This window comes from Marmota marmota, unplaced genomic scaffold, assembly GCF_001458135.2.
Source record: "Marmota marmota marmota unplaced genomic scaffold, marMar, whole genome shotgun sequence".
Taxonomy (NCBI): Eukaryota; Metazoa; Chordata; class Mammalia; order Rodentia; family Sciuridae; genus Marmota; species Marmota marmota.
Window position 1 is genome coordinate 28,677,871 of NW_026000249.1, and position 24,170 is coordinate 28,702,040.

At 35.9% G+C, this 24,170-nt stretch overlaps 1 protein-coding gene across 2 annotated transcripts in view; it reads left to right on the forward strand.

Moving 5' to 3' along the window:
• Usp9x (ubiquitin specific peptidase 9 X-linked) overlaps positions 1-24,170 on the forward strand; it is a 108,397-nt gene that overhangs the window by 69,315 nt on the left and 14,912 nt on the right. For both annotated transcript variants that reach the window (XM_015488111.2, XM_015488112.2), the window contains exons 22-33: positions 1,305-1,435; positions 1,630-1,908; positions 3,655-3,780; positions 4,526-4,651; positions 5,846-6,012; positions 11,882-11,990; positions 12,182-12,328; positions 12,891-13,037; positions 13,729-13,951; positions 16,513-16,733; positions 20,054-20,244; positions 23,131-23,304. In XM_015488111.2, the coding sequence (XP_015343597.1) occupies positions 1,305-1,435; positions 1,630-1,908; positions 3,655-3,780; positions 4,526-4,651; positions 5,846-6,012; positions 11,882-11,990; positions 12,182-12,328; positions 12,891-13,037; positions 13,729-13,951; positions 16,513-16,733; positions 20,054-20,244; positions 23,131-23,304 (2,041 nt within the window). The remainder of the gene's footprint in view (positions 1-1,304; positions 1,436-1,629; positions 1,909-3,654; positions 3,781-4,525; positions 4,652-5,845; positions 6,013-11,881; positions 11,991-12,181; positions 12,329-12,890; positions 13,038-13,728; positions 13,952-16,512; positions 16,734-20,053; positions 20,245-23,130; positions 23,305-24,170) is intronic.

Genomic DNA, 24,170 nt, shown 5'->3' on the forward strand with positions numbered 1-24,170 from the left:
TGATTAATTATTCTTAAATTTGGTAGCAAATGCCTAATTGTATTGTGGAATTATTGTTTTATTTAACTCTCTTCACTGTAATTTAGAAGAAACTCAAAAAATTTTAATTATACAACTATAGAAAAAATTCAAAGTTCTTATTTTAAGGTAAATATTTGCATTAGTAATGTTGGCTAAAAATTTTAGGAATGTTTCCTGTGTACCACCATGGTTTTTTTCAGTGTAGCAAGCTAGTTTTGGTTGGTTTGGTTTTTTTGGTACCAGGAATTGAACCCAGGGGCACTTATTCACTGAGCCACATCTCTAGCACCCCCGCCCCTTTAAAAAATATATATCTTTTTTTTTTTTTTTTTTTTTTTTGAGAGAATTTTAATATTTAATTTTTAGTTTTCGGCGGATACAACATCTTTGTCTGTGGTGCTGAGGATCGAACCCGGGCCGCACGCATGCCAGACGAGCGCGCTACCGCTTGAGCCACATCCCCAGCCCAATATATATCTTTTTAATTGTCAATGGATCTTTATTTTTTTTTAACTTTTTTTTTTTAGTTGTAGATGGACATCATACCTTTATTTAATTTGATTGATTGACTGTGGTGCTGGGGATTGAACCCAGGGCCTTGTGCATGTGAGGCAAGCACTTTGCCAACTGAGCTATATCCCCAGCCCCTTTATTTATTTTTTATGTGGTGCTGAGGCTTGAACCCAGTGCCTCATACATACTAGGCAAGTGCTCTACCACTGAGCCACAAACTCAGCCCCATCAATGGATCTTTATTTTATTCATTTATTTATATGCGGTGCTGAGAATTGAACCCAGTGCCTCACACATGTGAGGCAAATGCTCTACCACTGAGCCTCAACCCCAGCCCTCCCCCACCCCTTTTATTTTTTATTTTGAGACAGGGCCTTGCCAAGTTGCTAGTGGTGTCATGAGGACACACACACAGAATTTGGAGGAAAGAGTTTATAATTTTTTTGTTCTTTGTTTTGTTTTTTAACCCGGGAGCCACTGAGATTATAGGCATGTGCCACTGTGCTTGGCTCAGAACCACTTTTTTTGAAGTGTTTTTTTTTTTTTTTTTTTCTTTTTTCAGTGTCCGTTGGCCTAGGAGGGCATGTTCACTAGAAGCCTCTACTGCTCCCTTTGTGTTTAAGATGACTGATTAAAGGGCCCTGGTTGGGGTGGCGGGGTGTGTGTTTGTGTTGTTAAATCAATCTAGTTTAAAAGAGCCTGTGGCAACTGAAATATTATGAAGACGTGAATTATGTTTTGTTTCAGACTGTGTCTTCTCTTTCTTACAGATAGTACAACAATAGAAAAATTAAGAGCTATTTGTTTAGACCACGCCAAACTTGGAGAGAGCAGCCTTAGTCCATCTCTCGACTCGCTTTTCTTTGGTCCTTCAGCCTCACAAGTGCTATACCTAACAGAGGTTGGTTCCCCCCTCCCCCTTTTGAATTTATTCCATTCATGTTCTTTAAATTTGATCTTTTGTTAATATGAAGAACATGGGTGAGATATTTTTGAATTGGTCAAGTATTTCTTAGCAATGATGATAGAAATTGAAGTTATTGAATCTTTTAATACAGTGTCTCCCTCACCCCTCTTTTTTTTTTTTTTTTTTAGGTGGTCTATGCCTTGTTAATGCCTGCTGGTGCGCCTCTGGCTGATGATTCCTCTGATTTTCAGTTTCACTTCTTAAAAAGTGGTGGTCTACCCCTCGTCCTGAGTATGCTAACCAGAAATAACTTCCTACCAAATGCAGATATGGAAACTCGAAGGGGTGCCTACCTCAATGCTCTTAAAATAGCCAAACTGTTGCTAACTGCTATTGGCTATGGCCATGTTCGGGCAGTGGCAGAGGCTTGTCAGCCAGGTGTAGAAGGCGTGAATCCCATGACATCGGTAATACAGACTTTAAAAAATATTCTTTTTGTAATAGTTTATGATAGTAATTCTTAAGATAAAACTTCTCAGCAACTTTTAAGTAGAGTTCGGGGTTGATTCAAAATGTTGCAATTTTTTTTCCAGTTGGATACCAGTTTTAGAAGCTTCTTCTATTAGAGTATATTTGTGTTAAAAGTGTAAATAATGTTTCACTGAGTATGCTACTGATTTGAGAAGGCTGTTCCTCCCCTTGCTGCTTACATCCTGCTTGACTTTAAATTATTTTAAATCTAAGAAAAACCCCTTATGAGTCTCAGTAACTTGTACTTGCCAGACATGTGAAGATCGGTTGTAATTAATTTAGCCTATTGTCAGCTTCCCTTCCCACTTTGATCAGCTTAACCTCCACTTCTGAGCTTTTTATCTGACTGCCTTTTCCTTGGTGGCATCCTTGATCCGTAGTACTAAAGTTCTCCAAATATGCCAGAATTTGACACCTACTTATGAGAGGTCAAACTAAACTTTTAGTTGTATTATATACATTGTAAGTGATAATTTTACAAAGGTACTGACAGAATATAAAAGTTTCAGGGATGAGATTTTATTCTTTAGAAATTATGTCTTAATTTGGGAAGATTGGAATGTTGATAAGATAATTATGTCTTAGGTATGATAATATTATGGTTTCATTTAAAAGGAAAAGCCCCCCCCATTTCTGTAATAGTGGCTGAAATACTTGTAAATGCTATTATATTAGATTTGACTGAAAACAATACTGAGATTGGAAATTAGGAGGAATAGTTAGATAACTAACAATTTGGTCCATTATTCATAATAGTTGAAGCAGAGTAATGAATATGTGGCAGTTTATTAAATTATTCTCTCTGCTTTCATATGTGTTAGAAATTTTCAATATAAAATAAAATGACCTATGTTTTATATTATTTTGTTTTTGTTGTTGTGGGTCCGTTTTGTTGGGATTTTTGGGAAGCACTAAAAGACAACTTCTTGTTTTGATATAAGAACAGATTCTTGTCATAATTCCTAATGCGGATGTTTAATGAAGTCCAAAAATAAAAAATGCTTTTAACCTTTTCAGAGAATGTGCCATTAGTACATAATAGCCTCCAATCTCAAGAAGCTCATAGTCTATAGGAAGTAAAATATGTAAAATATATAAAATTAGTAATATAGAAATATTTTAAATGATGACATAGAAATATTTATAGTATATACAAGGGAAGTTTCCACTCAAAGGCAGTTAGAATTGTGTTGTTAAATACTTAATAAAATTTATCTGGTTTTGTAGACTGCAAAATTTGGTTATACTGTGAAGGAAAGACACTGATATCTTTCATAAGTTAGTCCCCCCACCCCTTTCCATTCCTTTTCTCCTTTACAAAGTGGAATTTGATGAATAGGGGAAAATGCAAGCAGGGTCTGCCTAGGGGCATGTGTAATATTTTACTGAGTCCCTAAAGTTGAACCTAGTCTATTCAGTTTATCATTTATCCTCTGCAAGTTACACTGAACCCAGATATTGAGACACAAGGTGGATTAATCTAAAATGGAGTTGGCAGACCGGCGCATAGCACTTCAAAGCGCAAGAGAGGGAACCCACACCTTGTTGGCAGCATCAAGTGCTTTGTCTGTCACTACAGGCTCTATATTTGTGCAGAGGTGGTCATCTTGGATGTTGATGAATGAAGTGCAAATGATTGGGTCTGCTTATGTACGAATCACTTAAATAAAGTGTTTTTCCAGGTCAACCAGGTTACTCATGATCAAGCAGTGGTGCTACAAAGTGCCCTTCAGAGCATTCCTAATCCATCATCTGAGTGCATGCTTAGAAATGTGTCAGTTCGTCTTGCTCAGCAGATATCTGATGAGGTTAGTATTGTAAGGATTATATGAGTTTTTTATATCTTTGTTTACAGATAACAGAAAGTATACAGTTTGGTGAATTTTGAAAAGTACACACATGTGAAACCACTACCCAAAAGTTTATTTATTGCATTGGGATCAAATCTAGGGCATTGTACATGAAGACTCAAGACACAAAATATTTCTGTTAGTCTTTTCTGCCCCTCTACAGTCCATTCTTTCCTCCAACTCTCATCCCAGGTAGTCCCTAATCTTTTTGTCCTTATAAGAGGAGTTTCCATTTTCTAACACTGAATCATATAGCATGTCTTCTGTGTCTTTTTTCACATGCATATGTATGTAATATATATGTGAAAGTCAGACTATTGACTTTGAGAATTATGTATGTTATACGGATCAGTAGTTATTTCTTTTTGTTGCTAAATAGTATCCCATTGTGGATATTTCACATTTTGTTTATCCATACACTTGGACTGTTTTGACTATTAAGAAAGCTGCTGTTTAATATTCTGTGCATGTGTTTGTGTAGATACAGAGTTTCAAGTCTCTTGGGTAAGCAACAGAGTAGAATGGTTGTCATTTTAAGACCCTGATAAAAACAGTGTGGTTTCTGGTACTAATTTGTAGAGCATACTTTTGTTTAAGCTAAATAAATAAAGGATGAAGGCAACTTGAAAACCTAAAGACAGTGATACTACTTTTCACTAATTCGTATTTCTGTCAACAGTTTTAATTACTCATTATCTTGCAGGCGTCAAGATACATGCCTGATATTTGTGTCATTAGAGCTATACAAAAAATCATCTGGGCATCAGGATGTGGGGCATTACAACTAGTGTTTAGCCCAAATGAAGAAATCACTAAAATTTATGAGAAGGTAAGAATTGTGACAGAAATATATTCTTTTTAATAAATGTTCCTAATTGTGTATGTGGCTAAATTTTTATTAAGTTTGGTATATTTAAAAATTCTATCTGCATATTAATGACTGAAAATCAACTGGTATCTATAGTTGAGAATTTAATAAAAATCTTGCTTTGAAAATACTTAAGAATCCTGCCCTGAGTCTGCTTTTTAAATAAAATTGGTGTTTGTTTGTTTGTTTTTTCTTCCCCCCTTTTTTTTTTTTTTTTTTTTAACTACTTTGGGGGATCGGATAAAATCGTATCATTGAATTGCATTCTCCCATTCTGTTACTCTTTCATCACCCTTTAATACTATGTGAATTGTGGTTTAGTTAATTATCTTATGGTATCATGGCATTAAAGTGTTTTTGTCTGAGTCTCTTAAAGCAGTCAAAAAAGTAGGAAAAATATCAACCAGTTAGGTATCATATCTGACCTTGTGTTAAATTATTTACACAACAGAAGTTATGCTTGGCTCTTTGGTTTTCTGTCATGTGTACCTGTTCCTATTAGGTAGGTACTGCTACATATTTAGGAGAGGTTGGGTTATACGTACTTTTATGGCTCAGTAGAACTTGTATTTTATAGCAAATATAACCCTCAATTTTCATTACTTTATTGGTGTCCAATAGTATCTGTCTATTTAAAGTCCTGGGTCTTCATTCCGTAAGTTACTGAATGCCTATTCTGTTGCAGTCATGTACTATAGTTATTATTTTTAATGAATAAATTCACAAGCATATTTTAGGCTGCTTTCAAAATCTTCCTGAATAATTGTTCAAGACAAATGATTTTGAATGAAATGGAACAATAGGAAAATTAGATGAACTAGTCCAAAGTACTATACTAGAGTGGTTCTTTAGAAAAGCATGGTTTTTGGTATAAAATTATGTGACTTAGAAGGAGCCTTAAGGACAAAGAAGTACATGTCATGCTCAATATGCTCCTTCAGCCCTTTTTTAGACAGAAAAATACTGGAATTAGACTTTGTTTTCCATTATAATTCTTTCTAGACTATTTCAAAAGAGTCTGAAGAGTTGCAGGAGACTAAGGCTGTGTTGTTGAAGCAAGTAGATAATTGTAAGCATTTACTTTGGAGTCTTAGAATCACATGAGATTTTTCTGAAATGCATCTCTAGGTAATTTGTTCCCAAATAATTTTACAGACCAATGCAGGCAATGAGCTGGACTTGGAAGATGAACAGGTTTGCTGTGAAGCACTGGAAGTGATGACATTATGTTTTGCCTTGATTCCAACAGCCTTAGATGCTCTCAGTAAAGAAAAGGCTTGGCAGACATTCATTATTGACTTGCTTTTGCACTGTCACAGCAAGTAAGTGTCTTTAATTTTATAAAAATTGATTTTATTTTGTAAGCAGAAATAAATTGATTTATGCTGGCATAATGTATCTCTTAAATCAGATAATCTCTGTAGCATGTGTTGAGGAAAATTTTATGTAATAATGTTTTGCCTAACCTGAATTCATTTGATTTTTTTTGTCTCTGCAAATGCCCAGCATTAGGTGCACATGCCTTGTAATCCCAGTGACTCGAGAAGCTGGGGCAGAAGGATCGTAAGTTCAAAGCCAGCCTTAGCAACTTAGCAACTTGTACCTGTCTCAAAAAGGGATGGGGATAAAGCACTTCTGGGTTCAATCCCTAGTACCAAAAAAAAAAGGCAAAGAAAAGCCAATATTAATTCTCAAAGTACTAATTTTTTTCTACTTAGGGTCAACTAAGAAATATGGATTAGCCCATCTTTGAAAATCTGAACTGTAAGATTTAACTAGGATATTGTCCTCCTATCTTAGATTCTTAGATGCCAGGTTTTCTTTCTCTTTTTTTTTTTTTAAGTTTTCATATACTTTTTTCCTAATTAGTTATACATGATATAGAATGTATTTTGACATATTCTCGTTCTTCGAATTATTCATGATATAGGATTAAAATGATGGTGTAATCATATGTGCACATAGGATAATAATGTCCCATTCATTCTACTGTCTTTCCTATTCCCATTCCTCCTCCCTTCCCTTGCCAGATTTTCTTTAGTCAAAGTTAATATGATATAAAATTTATGAGACAAGGTTACTGAACGAATTTTGGCATTTTACACTAGAATAAAGATCAATTATAAAGACTTTCCTTTCAAAAGCATTTAGTCAGTGATAATAATTTCAATTTGCACTCTTTTGTGCAAGTCCATCAGATTTGTAGAAAATGTTGGTTTCCATCCATTTCCGTCAGTCTGATCCTGACCTTCATATATAAGGTTAAGTTTTTAAACTTTAGTGTCACTGTTAATGTGTGATTAATCTGTCTTACATACATGCCATTCAGTAATGACAAAATTAGTTGTAGAAAGGTTAGTATAAAGTCAAAATAAAGCAATAAAATAAGCTGAATGAAATAAGCTGAAATGAAATCTAGTGATGCATAAATAAAGCTTAAAAAATGTACATGATGTATGTAATAGGGTGTGTTCAACTTGCCTACTCTCAAGGGTGCTTAAAATTGATGTGTTGTAGGTTCTCAAGTAGGAATGTTTAAGAAGTTTTTTGAAGCTAGGTATGGTTGCGGGCACCTACAGTAAGAAATGAGGCAAGAGGATCACAAGTTCGAGGCCTGCCTCAGCAACACAGGGAGAACCTGTCTCAAAATAAAAGTTCAATCCCTGGGGACATAGCTCAGTGGTAGATATTAGTTGGGGAGGAGAGGCGGGAGGAGACTTGAAGTCAGTCCTGGAGATAGCAGATTTCTTATTCTGTTTTTTTTTTTTTTTTAAACTTTTTAATTAGGAATTTTTTTTAATTATTCAAAACATTACATAGCTCTTAACATATCATATTTCATACAATTGATTCAAGTGGGTTATGAACTCCCATCTTTACCCCGTGTACAGTTTGCAGAATCACATCGGTTACACATCCATGTTTTTACATACTGCCATACTAGTGTCTGTTGTATTCTATTGCCTTTCCTATCCTCTACTATCCCCCCTCCCCTCCCATCTTCTCTCTCTACCCCATCTACTGTAATTCACAAGGAATGGGTTTCATGAACTTGGCCTAGTAAGAATTAAGGAACTTGGGGCTGGGGCTAGGTAGGGCTCAGCGGTAGCACACTTGCCTGGCATGTGTGAGGCACTGGGTTCAATTCTCAGCACCACATATAAATAGTCTATCAACAACTAAAAAAAAATTTTTTTTTTTTTTTAATGAAAAAAGAATTAAGGAACTTGGGCTGGGGTGTAGCTCAGTGGAAGAGCGCTTGCCTAGTATGTGTGAGGCACTGGGTTCGATTCTCAGCACCACATACAAATAAGTAAAATAAAGGTCCATCAACAACTTATATATATAATTTTAAGGAACTTGGTTTAAACATGTTTTCTGCCCTCAACCATTTATGAAAATTTCTCTTATGAGCTGGGGATGTAGTTCAATGGTAGAACACTTGTTTAGCATGTTTAAGGCCCTGAGTTATATTTCTAGTACTACCAAAAAACTATGTGAGTCTCAAAGTTCCTTATTTGACTTTTGAATTTTAACTTCCCAGCACATAGTAGAGATTCACATATTACTGGTAGATTATAATTATACCCAGAATCAAACTCTGTGGCAGAAACAAGTCAGAATTTAACACATAAGAAAAGCTTGATTCTTAATTTTGGCATTAAGTGATGTTTTGACCTTGTCAGTCATTTCAATTACAACAGTCTTAGTCCCCATAAAAGATGAAGTACTTAGGGAATTGGAAAAGGAATAGGTTACCTTTTGCCTGGGAAGAAGCAGGAGTGAGGGTTTTATGCTGGATTTAGCATGTGAGCTCATGTTTAGTTAGGATTTAGAGGATGGGCCAGGTGTATTCGCATGCTTGTCATCCCAGCAGCTCAGGAGGTTCAAGTAGAAGGATCACAGGTTCAGAGCCAGCCTCAGTAACTTAGTAAGGCCCTGTCTCAAAATAAATAATAAACTGACCTGGGATTGTGTCTCTGTGTTTAAGCACCCCTGGGTTCAATCCCTGGTGCCAGAAAAAATTTAAAAGGATGATAGACATAGCCTTTGTGCTGCCCCTCTCTCCCCCTCATTTCCAGTTATGTTGCTTCTGCTTTTAATTTAATTCTTATACTGCTTCTTCCTCTGTCAAAGCAGCCAGCTCCCACTGCCTGGACATCTGCAATGTCCTTGTTCTTCCTTCTGCTGTTATTGTACCCTTTTAATCTGTTGAGCACACTGTAGGCAGAATGGTCTCTACAAAATACAATTGTTTCTTTTCTGCTTAAAGTCTTTTTATGTCTTCCTATTGCCTTTTAAGCAAATCCAAACATTAAGTTTGTTTTTTAAGCATTCCACAATTTGTTCTCTTCTCCTCCTCCTTACTCCCAAGTTCAATTTTAATGCCACATATTTTCCAGTAACTTTTCCTTATCCCTAGACCAGGACAGTTTCCAAAATTTCCATTCCTATTAAAAGGTCTGCTTCCACATCATAACACTGATAATAAGTTGGAATATTGGAAATCATTTAGGTGTGATAAGCTTTTCTGAACCCCTCTAGGGCCTAATTATTTACCCTTCCTATTGCCACCCCTGGGATAGTGCTTTCAGAGTAGAACTAGAGATCCCAGTTTTTATAGGTAGGAGCAAAGGATCACACTGTGAAAGAGATTAGTGGGAGTCAGTTTGACAGAAGACCTGTGATGCTACTATCTAAGTAGTGTTTGATTTCAGTATGGTGGTCAGTCTCATTTGTTTGGTACCTATTATGTAGCAGACACTATGGAATAGTTCAGTAAGCAAAATGAAGATGTTCTTAGCCTTCTTGGAGCTTATATGCCAAAGGATATAGAGATCGGAAAACATGGGAAAAACCATATATTATATTAGACCTAATAAATAATGCAGTGAAAAATAAAGCCGGAAAGGGGAATAAGGAGTTTAGGAGTCGGTGGGGTTCATTTTTATCCAGCAAAGTCAGAGAAGGCTTCACTGAGGTGCCCTTCAATCCAGAGTCTGAAAGAGTAAGGTAAATGATCCATGTAGGTAACCAGGGATTGTTTTAAGCAGAAGGAGCAATAGAGGTAGATATTTTGAGGCAGGAACATTCCTTTCATGTTGAAGGGTAGAAGGGTAAAGGAGGGCAGTAGCAGGGGCTGAGACCAGAGGGGATAAATACATAGTCTGGAAGGATTTTATAGTCACCCTGAGGATTTTGATGATCACTGTGAGATGGCAATCTGTTGGAGGGTTTTGAGCGGAGAAATCTGATGTGTTCTGTGGTTGGGTGTGGGTTGTAGAGTATTAGAAAAAGCAGCTAAACTATTCATTAATAAAAGTGGAAAGAAACTATCAGATTCCAGGTACATTGTGAAGATGGAAGCAACAGGATTTATCAAGCAGAAATGTGTTTCTTTGCAAGCAGTATAAAAGTGTGACAGTGCTCAGGGGCTTTTGAGGAATTGACAGACAAACTCTTTATGGGCAGCCCCTTCCACCCCAGTTTGGGCTACATACCTAACTTGTTTAAAACTAAACCAGGCAGTGGGTGTAACATACACGCACTCCTTTGAAAATCTGACATAGCCATGGACCTTCTTCCCAGAAATTTATGTACTCCTGACTTCACTTGGGTTACTCCCAAATTCTACCCACAATAATTTTAGGAACTTCTGAGTCCCTCTGGTTTATGGGCCCATGGGCAGTTTTCAGAAACCTAAAAATTCCAGGAATGGAGGTGAGTGCACAAAATGTATACTGTCAGGTCCTTTACAATTGAAATAAAAAGTCAGTTCTGAGCTCAGCAGCTAGCACAAAGATAAAACATAGTTACCACAGAAATGTAGTTGGTGATAACTGCAAAATACACACATACTCAGTCAGCAAGTCCTCACTGGGCCTCTTCCACATGTCAGACATTGTTCTTGGTGCCTGGAACTCTGGCATCAACAAATCAAAGCCCCCCCACGCCAAAAGAGCTTACTTTCTAATGGAGACAGACTACCATTTCGTAAACAAGTAGTATTTGTACATTTGGTAATTGGTTCTTGAACACCTACTGTATGCCACACATTGTTTCAGGTTCTTGGAGTGTTTATTCTAGCGAAATCTGTATAGTATATAATAGAGTTTTGGTTTTTGTTTCTTGTTTTCAAAAAAGATCCAAGCTCAGGATGATGGTGCACTTCTGTAATCTCAGCAGCTCGGGAGCCTGAGGCAGGAGGATTGCAAGTTGAGGGCCAGCCTTAGCAATTTAGACTGTCTCAAAATAAAGAAGGGCTGGGGCTGAGGTTAATGCTCAGTGGTAGAGCTCTTGCCTAGCATGCGTGGGGCACTGGGTTCGATCCTCAGCACCACATAAAAATAAATGAAGGTATTGTGTCTATCTACAACTAAAAACAAACAAAAAAAAAAAAAAATAAAGAAGGGCTGATACATAGCTCAGTGGTGAAGCAGCCCTGGGTTCAGAATGATCATGTGAAATTCCCAGGATTGAGACAAGATCCATGTTTTCACCATGGATTATCATAGAGGAAATGTTGCATAATACCATAGTCCTCAATCTTTGGCACTCATCAGAACCACCTAAATAGTTTTAACCATTGTTGGGCCTCACCACCCCTAGTATTTTTCTTTCCTTCTTTTTGTTATTTATGACATTTTGTAGAATCCTTTTTGACATGATGATAAAAGCATGGAATGTATCTTGTTCTAATTCAGTCCCCACCCCTAGTATTTCTGATTCAGGAATTCTGGGATAGAACCTGAAAATAGGCATTTTCAAGATGATTCTGATGTTGCTAATCTGGAGACCATACCCTTGAAACTACTAGTATGACGTAAGGAACATCTGCGTAGTATCCTTGGGTGATTGCAGCAGAATTCCCACAAAGTGGTTGTATTAAAGCACAACCAAATGAAAATTCTCTGGAAGGCCAAAAACATGGATTAAGCTAACTTTAGAACATTTTGTATCTAGAAGACCATTTCTGGCTTGTTCCGAGACAGATGTCAGAAGACACAAGGGTTGAGCTTACGTTCCTGAGGATACAGCTTGTTTATTAAGTATTGCCAAGACTGCTTAAGTGGGAGATTACCTTGTTATTATTACTGTTAATTCAAACCCTTCCCCAACCAGAAAACAGTGTTAGAATTTTTTTTTTCTAAATAAGAGCAATGTATTAAATGTGAAACATTTCTGTTTCAGAACTGTTCGTCAGGTGGCACAGGAGCAGTTCTTTTTAATGTGCACCAGGTGTTGCATGGGACACAGGCCTCTACTTTTCTTCATTACTCTGCTCTTTACCGTTTTGGGGGTGAGACATTTTTTAATATGCTTACCATTTGTGATTCACTCTTTCACCAGGGACATTCTGGGATTTATGGTCTTAGCTTTTAAATGGAAATTTCCCTGTTTTAGTTATCTGCTCTAATTTACTGAGTATTTAAAAAGTAGATTCTGAGCATGGGCATATAAGTTGACATTTTCATACCTTCTTATTTTCAGAGTACCGCCAGAGAGAGAGCTAAACATTCAGGCGACTACTTCACTCTCTTAAGGCATCTTCTTAATTATGCTTATAACAGTAATATTAATGTACCCAATGCTGAAGTTCTTCTCAATAATGAAATTGATTGGCTTAAAAGAATTAGGGTAAGTTGCAGTTAATACTGTTATATATCATTGTTAAAAGAGAGGGTTTATAGTTTTGAGCATTTCGGTTAAATGGAGAGCTCCAAAGTAATCAAACAAACCAAAGGATTGGTGGATATTTATGACTTGTAGAACAAACGTTTCATTAGTTGTATAAAATATGCTTTCTTACTAGAAACTTTGAATGCTGGTGTTCACCTCCTTCCATTTTAGTATTTTGGGCCTTTTTACAAATTGCTAGCTTTAAAAAAAAAAAAAGCATTCTTAAATTGTTCTTGGAAAAAATGAGTCTGATAGGCTAGCACTTTGATCATAACTCCTGGACATAATTGCGTGAGAATTTGTTTCTGATGGTTTTAGTCTTGAAAATAGCAGTTTTTCTAATAGTATATAAAGCCTGCTTTCTAAGAAATTCTGTAAACTTGCTTCAGTGGATCAATTTTTGGAAATTATCTTATGTCTCTCCAGCTCTGTCTTGTACTGGCTTTTCCTTCCCTCTTAGCCTCCCTTTTAAAAGTTAGACATTTATTTATTATTTTATTTTCTTTTTTTAATTTGGCAGGATGATGTTAAAAGAACAGGTGAAACGGGTGTTGAAGAGACTATCTTGGAAGGCCACCTTGGGGTAACAAAAGAGTTACTGGCCTTTCAAACTCCTGAGAAAAAGTTTCATATTGGTTGTGAAAAAGGAGGTGCTAATCTCATTAAGGTGAGTTCAGCATTCTTGATCCTTACTAGATTTCATAGCCTTCTAAATGTTTCACCATCAAATCTGTCTAATAGGGGCTGGGGAAGTGGCTCAAGCGGTAGCGCGCTCACCTGGCATGCGTTTGGCCTGGGTTCGATCCTCAGTACCACATACAAACAAAGATGTTGTGTCTGCTGAAAACTAAAAAATAAATGTTAAAAATTCAAAAAATAAATAAATAAACCGGAAGTCTTCAACCATTTAAAAAAAAAATCTGTCTAATAGCATCAATGTCTCTGGATTAATCATTTCATCAGACTATTTAAAGAGGCAAACCTCCATTTTGTTGTAAGACTGAGTCATGTATCATTTCGAGTTTTTCTTGTATGTGGTAAGTAATTTTTATTCAAAATCGGTTTATTTTGATAGACGTCTGATTAGAGTAAGCATTAATGTTAATTTTGTTAAGTAATGCAGTTTATTCTGTCTTTAATACTTTGTTTTAATATGGGAAATTGGATGTGTCTCTTAATTATACGAACTCATGTTTCTAAGTTGGACATTCATCAGAAAATCCAAGTTTCTGAGCTGTAATAAGATCTTAAATTTTGATAAGTAATTTTTAAATTGTTTTCTTACAAGAGACATTTTTTTTTTTGTTTTCCTGAATATATTGTTGTTAATATGTAATCATTTTTTCAACTCCTTTTAGGAACTAATTGACGATTTCATCTTTCCTGCGTCCAATGTTTACCTGCAATATATGAGAAATGGAGAGCTCCCAGCTGAGCAGGCTATCCCAGTCTGTAGTTCACCAGCTACGATTAATGCTGGTTTTGAGTTACTTGTAGCATTAGCTGTTGGCTGTGTGAGGAATCTCAAACAGATAGTAGATTCTTTAACTGAAATGTATTACATTGGGACAGCGATAACTAGTAAGTATTTTAAAATATGAAGTTGTGATGATTAATAGTTGTAATTTTTCAATTTTTTATTTGCCAAGTTTCTTTCAGTAAAAATCTGTCATGTTGTTTCTGTCAGTTGCTAGCTTGACATTTTTAGCAAATGGATATATAATTATCATTACAAGCAGAGAACTTTATATAGAAAAGTTTTCAAATGTTTGTTAACTGTTGAAAGTATATAAATATTTGACAAATTAAGTTTCAGCCTTCAAATCTGAAGTAAAATCCCAATTCCAGAGTAGCCAAAGTAAATACAGCTTACAACTAAATTGCATGGGTTAGCGAACCTCTCAGGTACTCACTGAGAATTCATATGAAAACAAGGTTGACCATCAAAGAAAATATGGAGTTTTGAAGATTAGAATGTGAGATGATACTATTTTGGTGTATTTTACATGTTCTCACTTGATAACCCACATTAAGCCTATGACAGTAGCTGCAGATTCTAGATCTTAAGATATGAAACTGAAGCTCAAAGGGATTGAATGCATATATAAAATAACTGTAAAAACAAACAAATCCAAGGCAATTTCATTTTAAGAAGAAAACCAGTTTATCTACACCACTTAAGAATATAGATGGGCATGGTGGCAAACGCTTTTAATTCCAGTGGCTTGGGAGGCTGGGTCTAGAGGATCATTGAGTCCAAATCCAGCTTCAGCAATTTAGTGAGGCCCTAAGCAAGCAACTCAGTAAAAAATTTAAAAAGGGCTAGGGATGTGGCTCAGTGGTTAAATATTTTTGAATTCAATCCCTATATACCATTAAAAACATATATATATGGTTATAGTAAATCGTTTTTAATATGTTTCAGAATATAAGGAAGTTTTAAAATAACATCTTAAGTGTTTCTGGTTAAATAGACTGCTTAAGAGATTAGACCTGGGCTGGGGTTGTAGCTCAGCACCACATAAAAATAAATAAAATAAGGGTATTTTGTCCATCTACAACTGAAAATATAAAATTTTAAGAAGAATAGACCTTTAGCTAACAAATCTAGTGAGGTGATTTTTGTTGCCATTATTTCTTTTAACTTAACGGAGAGGAGTTTGTGCTTATTTTTAAGTAATACATTTACATGGTGAAAACTTCAAGTACTTAAGATTGAGTATACAGTGAAAAGTATGTTTCTGCCCATCCATTTTCCCCAGTCCTCTTTGAAAGTTATAATCATTATCATCAGTTCATGTCTGTCTTCCCACTTCTCTGTATGCAGAATCTACATATAAATGCATGGGGGATACCAGGGATTAAACCCAGGGGCACTCAACCATGAGCCACATCTCCAGCCCTTTTTTATATTTTGAGACAGGGTCTCACTGAGTTGCTTAGCATATAAAATCTTTGTGTGTGGTACTGGTGATTGAACCCAAGGGCCCTTTGATACTGAGCTATGCATCCTGTCCTTTTTAAATGTTTTTGTTTTAAGACCAGGTCTCGCCAAGTTGCTGAGGCTAGCCTTCAACTTGTGATCTTTCTGCCTCGGCCTTTTGAGTCACGGGAATTATGGGTATGCACCACTGCGCCCTGCCAAAACCTTTTTTTTTCCCCCCAACTTTTTAACCACAAATGGAAATAAAATACAGTCTAATTCACTCTGTTTTTAATAATATATCTTAATACCTTAATAATATATCTGTCATTGTTCCCTATCTGACATGTAAGTATTGACCTAATTCCATGTATTGGCTTAGATACTTTTCAATTCAATATACTTAAACTTATTTAACTGGTTCCCTAGAAAATGATGATTGTGTTGTTTTCAGGTTTATACTGGGTAGGTGGAGGGAGTTGGGGACATACATTTAGTGATTGACAATTCCTACAGAATTTTTAAATCCATGTTCTGGTTTCCTCCCCAAAATAGCACTGTGGATATAGGCAAAGCAAATGTTACTCTTAGTAGGAGTGGACAAAAGGTCACCTGAAGGTGGAAAAAAGTGTCCAAACTGAGACTGAACCTCGGTGGTTCTAGGATTATTTGAAACTGAGCAAAGCCTCATGTGTTGATATATTTATATAACGTTTCATGCCACAGTGAGATTGAAAGCATGTTTAAGAAAAGAGAATGGGCTGGGGTTGTGACTCAGTGGTAGAGTGCTTGCCTAGCATGTGTGGGGCACTATTCTCAGCACCACATATAAATAAAATAAAGGTCCATTGACAACTAAAAAGTATATATGTTTTTTTAAAAAGCGTATAAAATGATAAGAAAATTAATAATGATGGTTACGGTAAAGATAAAACCAAAGTTAGCACACAGATTAGGATTGAGCCATCTTGTATGACTACTTTTAAGACTGCCATATAAATAATACCAGATAAAACATGAGTTTGTAGACATTAATGTTAAGAATCTGCAATGGCCTGTGCTTCTATGTTAGATTGAGGGGATGCAAAGTGAGAGCATTCACTGCCTCAGGTAGCTGTGGGGATGGTGAAATTGTCATTATTGTTACTTTATCATCTTAATAGAGCTTGAAAGTACAGAGTGGTTATGTTCATGCTACAAGACTCTTCCCTTCTTTCAGCTTGTGAAGCACTTACTGAATGGGAATATCTGCCACCTGTTGGACCCCGCCCACCCAAAGGATTTGTGGGGCTGAAAAATGCTGGTGCTACTTGTTACATGAATTCTGTGATTCAGCAACTCTACATGATTCCTTCCATCAGGAACGGTATTCTTGCAATTGAAGGCACAGGTAGTGATGTAGATGATGATATGTCTGGGGATGAGAAGCAGGACAATGAGGTAAATTTTAGTTATTTCTGTTTTCTGTGTTTGAAGTTCTGATGTCAGATACTATTCTCTTTTCCAAGAGAGTGCAGTCATCCCTCAGTATCCACAGGGGATTGGTTCAGATGCCCTGAGGATACCACAATTCTCAGATGTTCAGGTTCCTTATATAAAAAGGTATAGCATTTGCATATAACCTTTATATATATTTTCCTATATACTTCACTTTTTTTTCTAGATTTTTTTAAAATTTTTAGTTGTAAAGACACAATACCTTTATTTTTATTTTTTATGTGGTGCTGAGGATCAAACCCAGTGCCTCACACAAGTGCTCTATCACTGAGCCACAACCCCAGCCCCCTCTCTAGATTTAAATACCTAATACAATGTAAATTCCGTGTAAATAGTTGCTATACTGTATTGTTTAGACAAGAAAAAATGTCTGTACATGGTTCAGCACCAACCCAATTATTTTCCCAATATTTCCCACCTGGGGTTGGTGAATCTACAAATGCAGAACCAGTGGATATGGAGGGCCGACTATATTATACTTTCATCAAATCTGTTAAAAGTATGTTTGAAAGTAGAAATGGACTCGCCTGGTTGAACTCTTCTGGATATAGTATGTCTCTAAAGTAACAGTGTACCCAGCTCCTTTTGATAATAGTTTGAATTATATTTTCACTTTTCTACTTCATATTTTCAATTATATCTCCATTGATTTATGACAAGTTGGACAGTATCTGCCACTTTTACTATATGTTCTAGCTTTTAGGTTGTCCTTACATTTCCCCCAGATCGTAACTCTTCTTGCTTAAAGAATAAACTCCTCTACACTTGAAATAGTATTACATGATCTTGTGAGCAAATGTAGACTGCCTTTGGCATATCCAGTGCAGAATAAAGCAATGTTAGGTTGTAGGGGTGGATCAGATTTGACGTAACTATGATGTGGCTTTTCGAAGAAGAGAATATGGCAAGACCTAAATTGTAGTAATGTTTGTACATACCCTATGCTACTTTGTTTTTATTTTATCTTGCCTTGTTTGTTGTGTTAGAACTGAAGAGAAAATCCAAAGTGTATTCTTGTGGTAGTAAATGTCTTAAAATGGTTCATTCCTCAATCCTTCCCTTCAGTCACCAGAATTGGATTTGTTCTGAAGAAACAGTTTACCACTTACAGGGCTGCTAGAACATAACCCTTGCCTCAACTCTTCCACAGACCCACTGGACCTGATGACACAAGGAATGGGGGCTGAGCAATTTTACTTTTTGAAAAGACTTCAAGGGGATGTTTATACTCATCTGGTCAAAAGTCACTGCTCTGAGTTCAAATTCTAGTTCTGTGGCCCATCATACATCCCCAGGATGCTGAGTTAAACACAAGTTGATAGAGCTAATTGTACTGGCAAATAGTAGATAAGGCACATGGAATATGAATCAACTTAAGGTGTCCTGCCTTTGCTTCTGTGGTACCTCTGCTTTTATGCTGTCTTCACCCTGCTGCACTATAAGGATTTCAGGGGTGGAGGGGCTTATTTTATTTGTACTTTTGTTTCCCTCCCTAGACTGTAAGTTTCTCTTGGGCAGAGATTGGATAGTATCTGTTTCTATATCAGAGGTCAAACAGCTATTCTTACTGTCATTAGATTATGATGCTCAACAATTCTGTCTTAATGTTACATATACCACAACTAAATTTCTTAATGTGGTAAAATACACGTAATTGACCATTTTAACCATTTTTAAGTGTACAGGTCAGTATTCAATATATTTATATTGTTGTACACCACCATTCTTCTCTCGAGTTTATTTTCATCTTGTAAAACTGAAATTCTGTCCCCATTAAACAACCTCTTTTTCCCCTGTCCCCCCAATTGCTGAGATCCACCATTCTGTTTTTATGAATTATACCACTCCTAAGTCCCTTATATAAGTGGAATCAAAGAGTATTTGCCATTTTATAGCTTGACTTCCTTCATTTAGCATAATGTCCTCAAGGTTCATTCATGTTAGAATGTAATAGAACTGCCTCTTTTTCATTTTATTTTTTAAAATATTTATTTATTTTTTAGTTTTAGGTGGACACAATATCTTTATTTTACATTTATGTGGTGCTGAGGATCGAACCCAGTGCCCCGCACATGCTAGGCGAGAGCTCTACCACTGAGCCACATCTCCAGCCCCAGAACTTCCTCTTTTTAATATTTGAATAATAGTACATTGTATGTACATACCACATTTTGCTTATCCATTTGTGTGTGGATACTTGGGTTGTTACCTCATTTTTTAACTATTTAAAATTTTAATTTAAAGACAGGGTTTTACTAAGTTGCCTGGGCTGGCCTTGAACTTGTGATCTTCCTGCCTACTGCCTAAGCCCCCTGAATAATTGATTTCATTCATGTGCACCAGCTCTTTTCTTTTCTTTTCTTTTTTTTTTCTTTTAGGAATTTGTTTTTCTACCCCAAATGTACCATTTTACATTAACACCATAGGTACATGAGGGTTCCCATTTCCCACATCCTTGCCAACCCTATCTGTCATAGTTGTCATCCTAATTGAGCGTGAGTAGTATCCTGTGGCAGTTTCAATTTGAATTTCCCTAATGACTAGTGATTTAAAGTTTCTTTTCCTATTCTTATTGGCCATTTGCGTATCTTTTTTGAAGAAATACCTCTCTAAAACTTTTTGTCCATTTTTAAAATTGTGGTGTGTTAAGTTTTAGGAATTCTCTATTCGAGATTAAATCCCTCATCAAATAAGTGATTTGCAAATATTTTCTCCCATTCTATGAATTGCCCTTTCAATGTATTTACAAAAAAAAAAAAAGTTTTTATTTTTCATGAGGTCAAATTTGTCTGTTTTGTCACCTGTCCTTTTGGTGTCGTATCTAAGAAATCATTACCAACTCCAATGTCTTGAAGCTTTTACCTTGTTGTCTTTAAAAATTAGGGTTTCAGCTCTTACATTTAGGACTTGGGTGCATTTGAGTTAGTTTTTAGACATAAAAAATTTTAGATAAGGATCCAACTTCATTATTTTGTATGTATCTGGTTTTCCCAACACTGTTTGTTAACAAGTACTACTACTACTGTTAATATGTATGAGTTAGGATGTTTAGAGTTCCGCTTTCTATATGTTACCTCATAATCCCCACAATAGCTGTATGAATATAATTAAAATTTATAAATTTATAAATTGGAATTTAAGTGCTTTGGAAATAAGAAACATAAGTAAACTACAAATCATTTCTTCCCTAACTGGCATTTGTCTCACCATATTTTTTACATTTTAGATTAGCTCATTAATTAATGATATTTTTTGGTTTCTAGAGCAATGTTGATCCCAGGGATGATGTTTTTGGCTATCCTCAACAATTTGAAGACAAACCAGCATTAAGTAAAACAGAAGATAGAAAAGAATACAATATTGGTGTCCTAAGACACCTTCAGGTCATCTTTGGTCATTTAGCTGCTTCTCGACTACAATACTATGTGCCCAGAGGATTTTGGAAACAGTTCAGGTAAACTATGAATGAATAATAATAGGGATCATCTTTTGTTTTCTTTTTGTTATATTTAAATATGTAGGGATATTTCTTAAAACTTGATGAACATACTCAATACATTAATATTAAACTTCTATAATATATGTTTTGAAGCCGAGCCTGGTCATGTATGCCTTAGCAAGTTCCTGTCTCAGAATTAAAAAGGGCTGTGGATGTGGGTTAGTAGTTAAGCACCCCTGGGTTAAATCTCTTGCACCAAAAATAGATAAATGTTTTGAGACGTCTAACTTTGTTATGCAAATGTCTGATATGTACACAAATAGTATGAAACCTTAATATTTATCACCCAACTTCAACAGTTGTCCACTCATAGCCAATCTTATTTAATCTGTATTCTATAATCTACCTCTTTCCAGATTGTTTGGAGGTAAAAGATAGTTTCACCCATATGTGTCTCTAATATCTGTTTTAAAACATAACCATAGAACTGTTACTATGTCTTTAAAAAAAAAAAAAATCCTTTATATCAAATGTGATCAGTGTTTGAACTTAACCCACTTATCTCATAAATTATTTTCACTGGTATTTTTTAAAATTGGGATCCAGAGCCAGGCCCAGTGGCACTCACCTATAATTCCAGTAATTTGGGAGGCTGGGGCAGAGGATTGCACCCCTTGGTATAATCCCTAGTACTGCCCCAATAATCAGGATCTGGATGAGGTTCATATACCACAAATGGTTAATAATGCCTCTTAAGTTTCTTTTGGTCATTGTTGCAAAATCCCCCCCACCCTGCCTTTTTTTTTTTTAAATACAGTTGTTTATGGAGGGGAACAGGTAGTTAACACTACGTTTTCCCAGTCAGAATTTTGTTGATGGGGTCCCCAGGGTATTTTAGTGTTTCCTATTTTCTTAATTCTCCGACATCTGTAAGAGATGTAAGATGGAGACTTGAGCAGATTCAAGTGATGTTTTTAATTTTGTGGAATGGCAGTGAGGCTTCCTTTTTACATATGAGGATATTTAGATTTCTTGTGAACCCCCTGCCTGATATACAGTGGCTTCACCATCACTACCACATTTTATTCCCCTAACTAGGCCCCTCCTTGATCTGTACTAGTGATTCAAGTTTATAGCTTGGATTTTATCACTTAGTTTTCTCTCTTACAATACCTTTTTCCCCCTAAAGCTAGTGGAGCTCACACTTCATGTAAACTAGCACTTTTCAATTTACCACACTTCAGACATTATTTGTTAAAATCAATTTGTTTCATTATTAGAAACAGTACCAGTCTATTTAATTTATTGAAAATGTGAACTAAACTTCCCGTTTGTGTGTGTGTGAGTGTCTCCCAATTTTTTTAGTTTCAAAATTTTCAGAAGTATAGTAAAGGGGAAGTCATCACTGTTATTTTATGTTCTTTACCTAGATCTGTCTTATTGCTAGCATTTTGCCATATTTGCTTGTTTTTCCGTGCGTATACTTGGTTTGGGGGTTTTGGTTTATTTTTGTAAACCATTTGATAGTAATCTGAAAACATGACACTTCATACCCAATGAATTTAATGTTAATCATCTCTAATAATATCAGTACGTATTCCAGTTTCCTCAAAATGGTTTTATAGCGAAGCTTTTGTTTTTTTATATCCCAATCTGGAATACACAGGAAAGAATCAAAAAGAGGGGCTGGAGTTGTGGCTCAGTGGTAGAGTGTTTGCCTAGTATGTGTGAGGCACTGGGTTTGATTCTCAGCACCACATATAAATAAATAAATATTAAGGTCCATCAACAACTAAAAAAAAATATTTAAAAAAAGAATTTAATTCACCTTCTTATTCTTTTTTAGTCTAGAATCAGCTCCCTAATTTGCGACTTTTATGGCATTGAAATTTTTTGAGAGTACAGGCCAGTTGTCCTTTTTTTTTTTTTTTTTTAAACCAGGGATTGAACCCAGGAGCACTTAGCCACATCCCCAACCCATTTTTATATTTTAATAAGCAACAGTGTCTTGCTCACTTGCTGAGGCTGGCTTTGAACTTGTGATCCTCCTCCTGCCTCGGCCTTCTGAGCCGGGATTACAGGCATGTGCCACCGTGCTCAGCACAGACCAGTTGTCGTATTGAATGTCTGTCTTGATTTGTGTGATTATTTCCTCATGGTTAGATTCAGGTCAAGCTTTTAGGGGAGGAAAGCAGGAAAACTACATCGATGATGTTCTATGCATCTCAGTGTGTCCAGTTGGGAAGCATATGCTGTCCATGTGTTTAATTATTGATGGTAATGACTTTGATCCCCCAGTGTCTTAACAGATTTCTCCATTGTAAAGGGTAACTTTTCTCTTTTATAATTAATAAGTTGACATCTAGACTATGTACACATTGCAAAGTTTAGCAAGTCGTGTGTAGTTCAAATTTCCAAAAACAAATAAAATGGACTGGTTTTTCAAATAATGCAACAAATTTATTTTCACAAGTGATAGAAGTATTTTTCAAAAGACAGTTCTTCTGAAGTGTCTAAAATATAATTCAGCATAGCTCTTGCTTAGAATAAATATGTATACTCCGTGTATTAGTTTATTTACGTAAATACAAAATTGGATGTCATTGATAGTTTCCAGCAGTGCTTGGGCTTTACCAATGTCAGTTCTCATTTTGTGGTATACATAAGTGATACTTTGTTTTGTCACATCACCTGAAGCAACCTCAACTTTCTTGGACCCATACTATCTGTCAGCCACACCAGTACTTTCCTCTTTCCTCATGTAGTTGAGGAAGAAAATTTCAGTGTACGTATGCTGTCATTTGTGGTTACATTGCTTTCTTTTCCCCTCAAAAATACAATGTATGTACAGTGTATATATTGTTGTCATATGTTAAATGTTTTATTTCATTCATTTCTTAGGCTTTGGGGCGAGCCTGTTAATCTGCGTGAACAACATGATGCTTTAGAATTTTTTAATTCATTGGTAGATAGTTTAGATGAAGCTTTAAAAGCCTTAGGACATCCAGCTATGCTAAGTAAAGTCTTAGGAGGGTCCTTTGCTGATCAGAAGATTTGCCAAGGCTGTCCACATAGGTAAGTGCTAATTACAGATTGGAAGTGTAAGTAGTATTATTTATATACTAACAAAAATAAAATTTTTGCTGTATTAAACCTAAAAGATGGTGGACTTGGAGTAGTATTCCCTATTAAAGTGAAATACTCATTTGTAAAATAACATCATTTATCATTTTGCTTAAAAATGTTTGTATACAGTACAGCAAGAATGAGAGAACAAATTGTGTTTGTGTGCTTTGTTGTGTGTTTAGTTTTTTACTTTAAATGTGGAAACTGTTGCCGGGCATGGTATCATACCTATAATTCCAGCTTTTGTGGAGGCCAAAGTAGGAAGATGGAAAATTCAAGGCCAGCCTGGGCAACTTAGCAAGACCCTATCTCAAAATGGGCTGGAAATATAGCTGTTTGGTAGAGTACCCCAGGTTCCATCCCCAGTCCAGATGGACGGAAGGAAGTAAAGTGTTTAATTAATGATACCTAATAACAATAGCAATGAGGCATGATGGTGCCTCCCTATAGTCCCAGCAACTCCAGAGGTTGAGGCAGGAAGATCCCAAGGTCAAGACGTGGTTTGGTAACCTAGCAAGATGCTGTTTCCGAAGAAAAACCTCATTATAAGTCAAATTGATCATATATATATAGCCAAGAGTTGAGTTTGTGTATGGTTGTTGGAGGCACTTAGTGTTTAAACATAGAGAAATCATGAGGGGTAAAGAATACTTTATAAATAATAATTTTATGGTTTTATAATTTTACCATTCATTCTGAATTGGTGTATGTACTTACTTAGCCTGGGCAACTTTTGGCCTTCTTGCAAAGACCGTTTACATCGTTAGGAAAACAATAAGATTATCCTTTTAACCTCTTTTTTTTTTTTTTTTTTT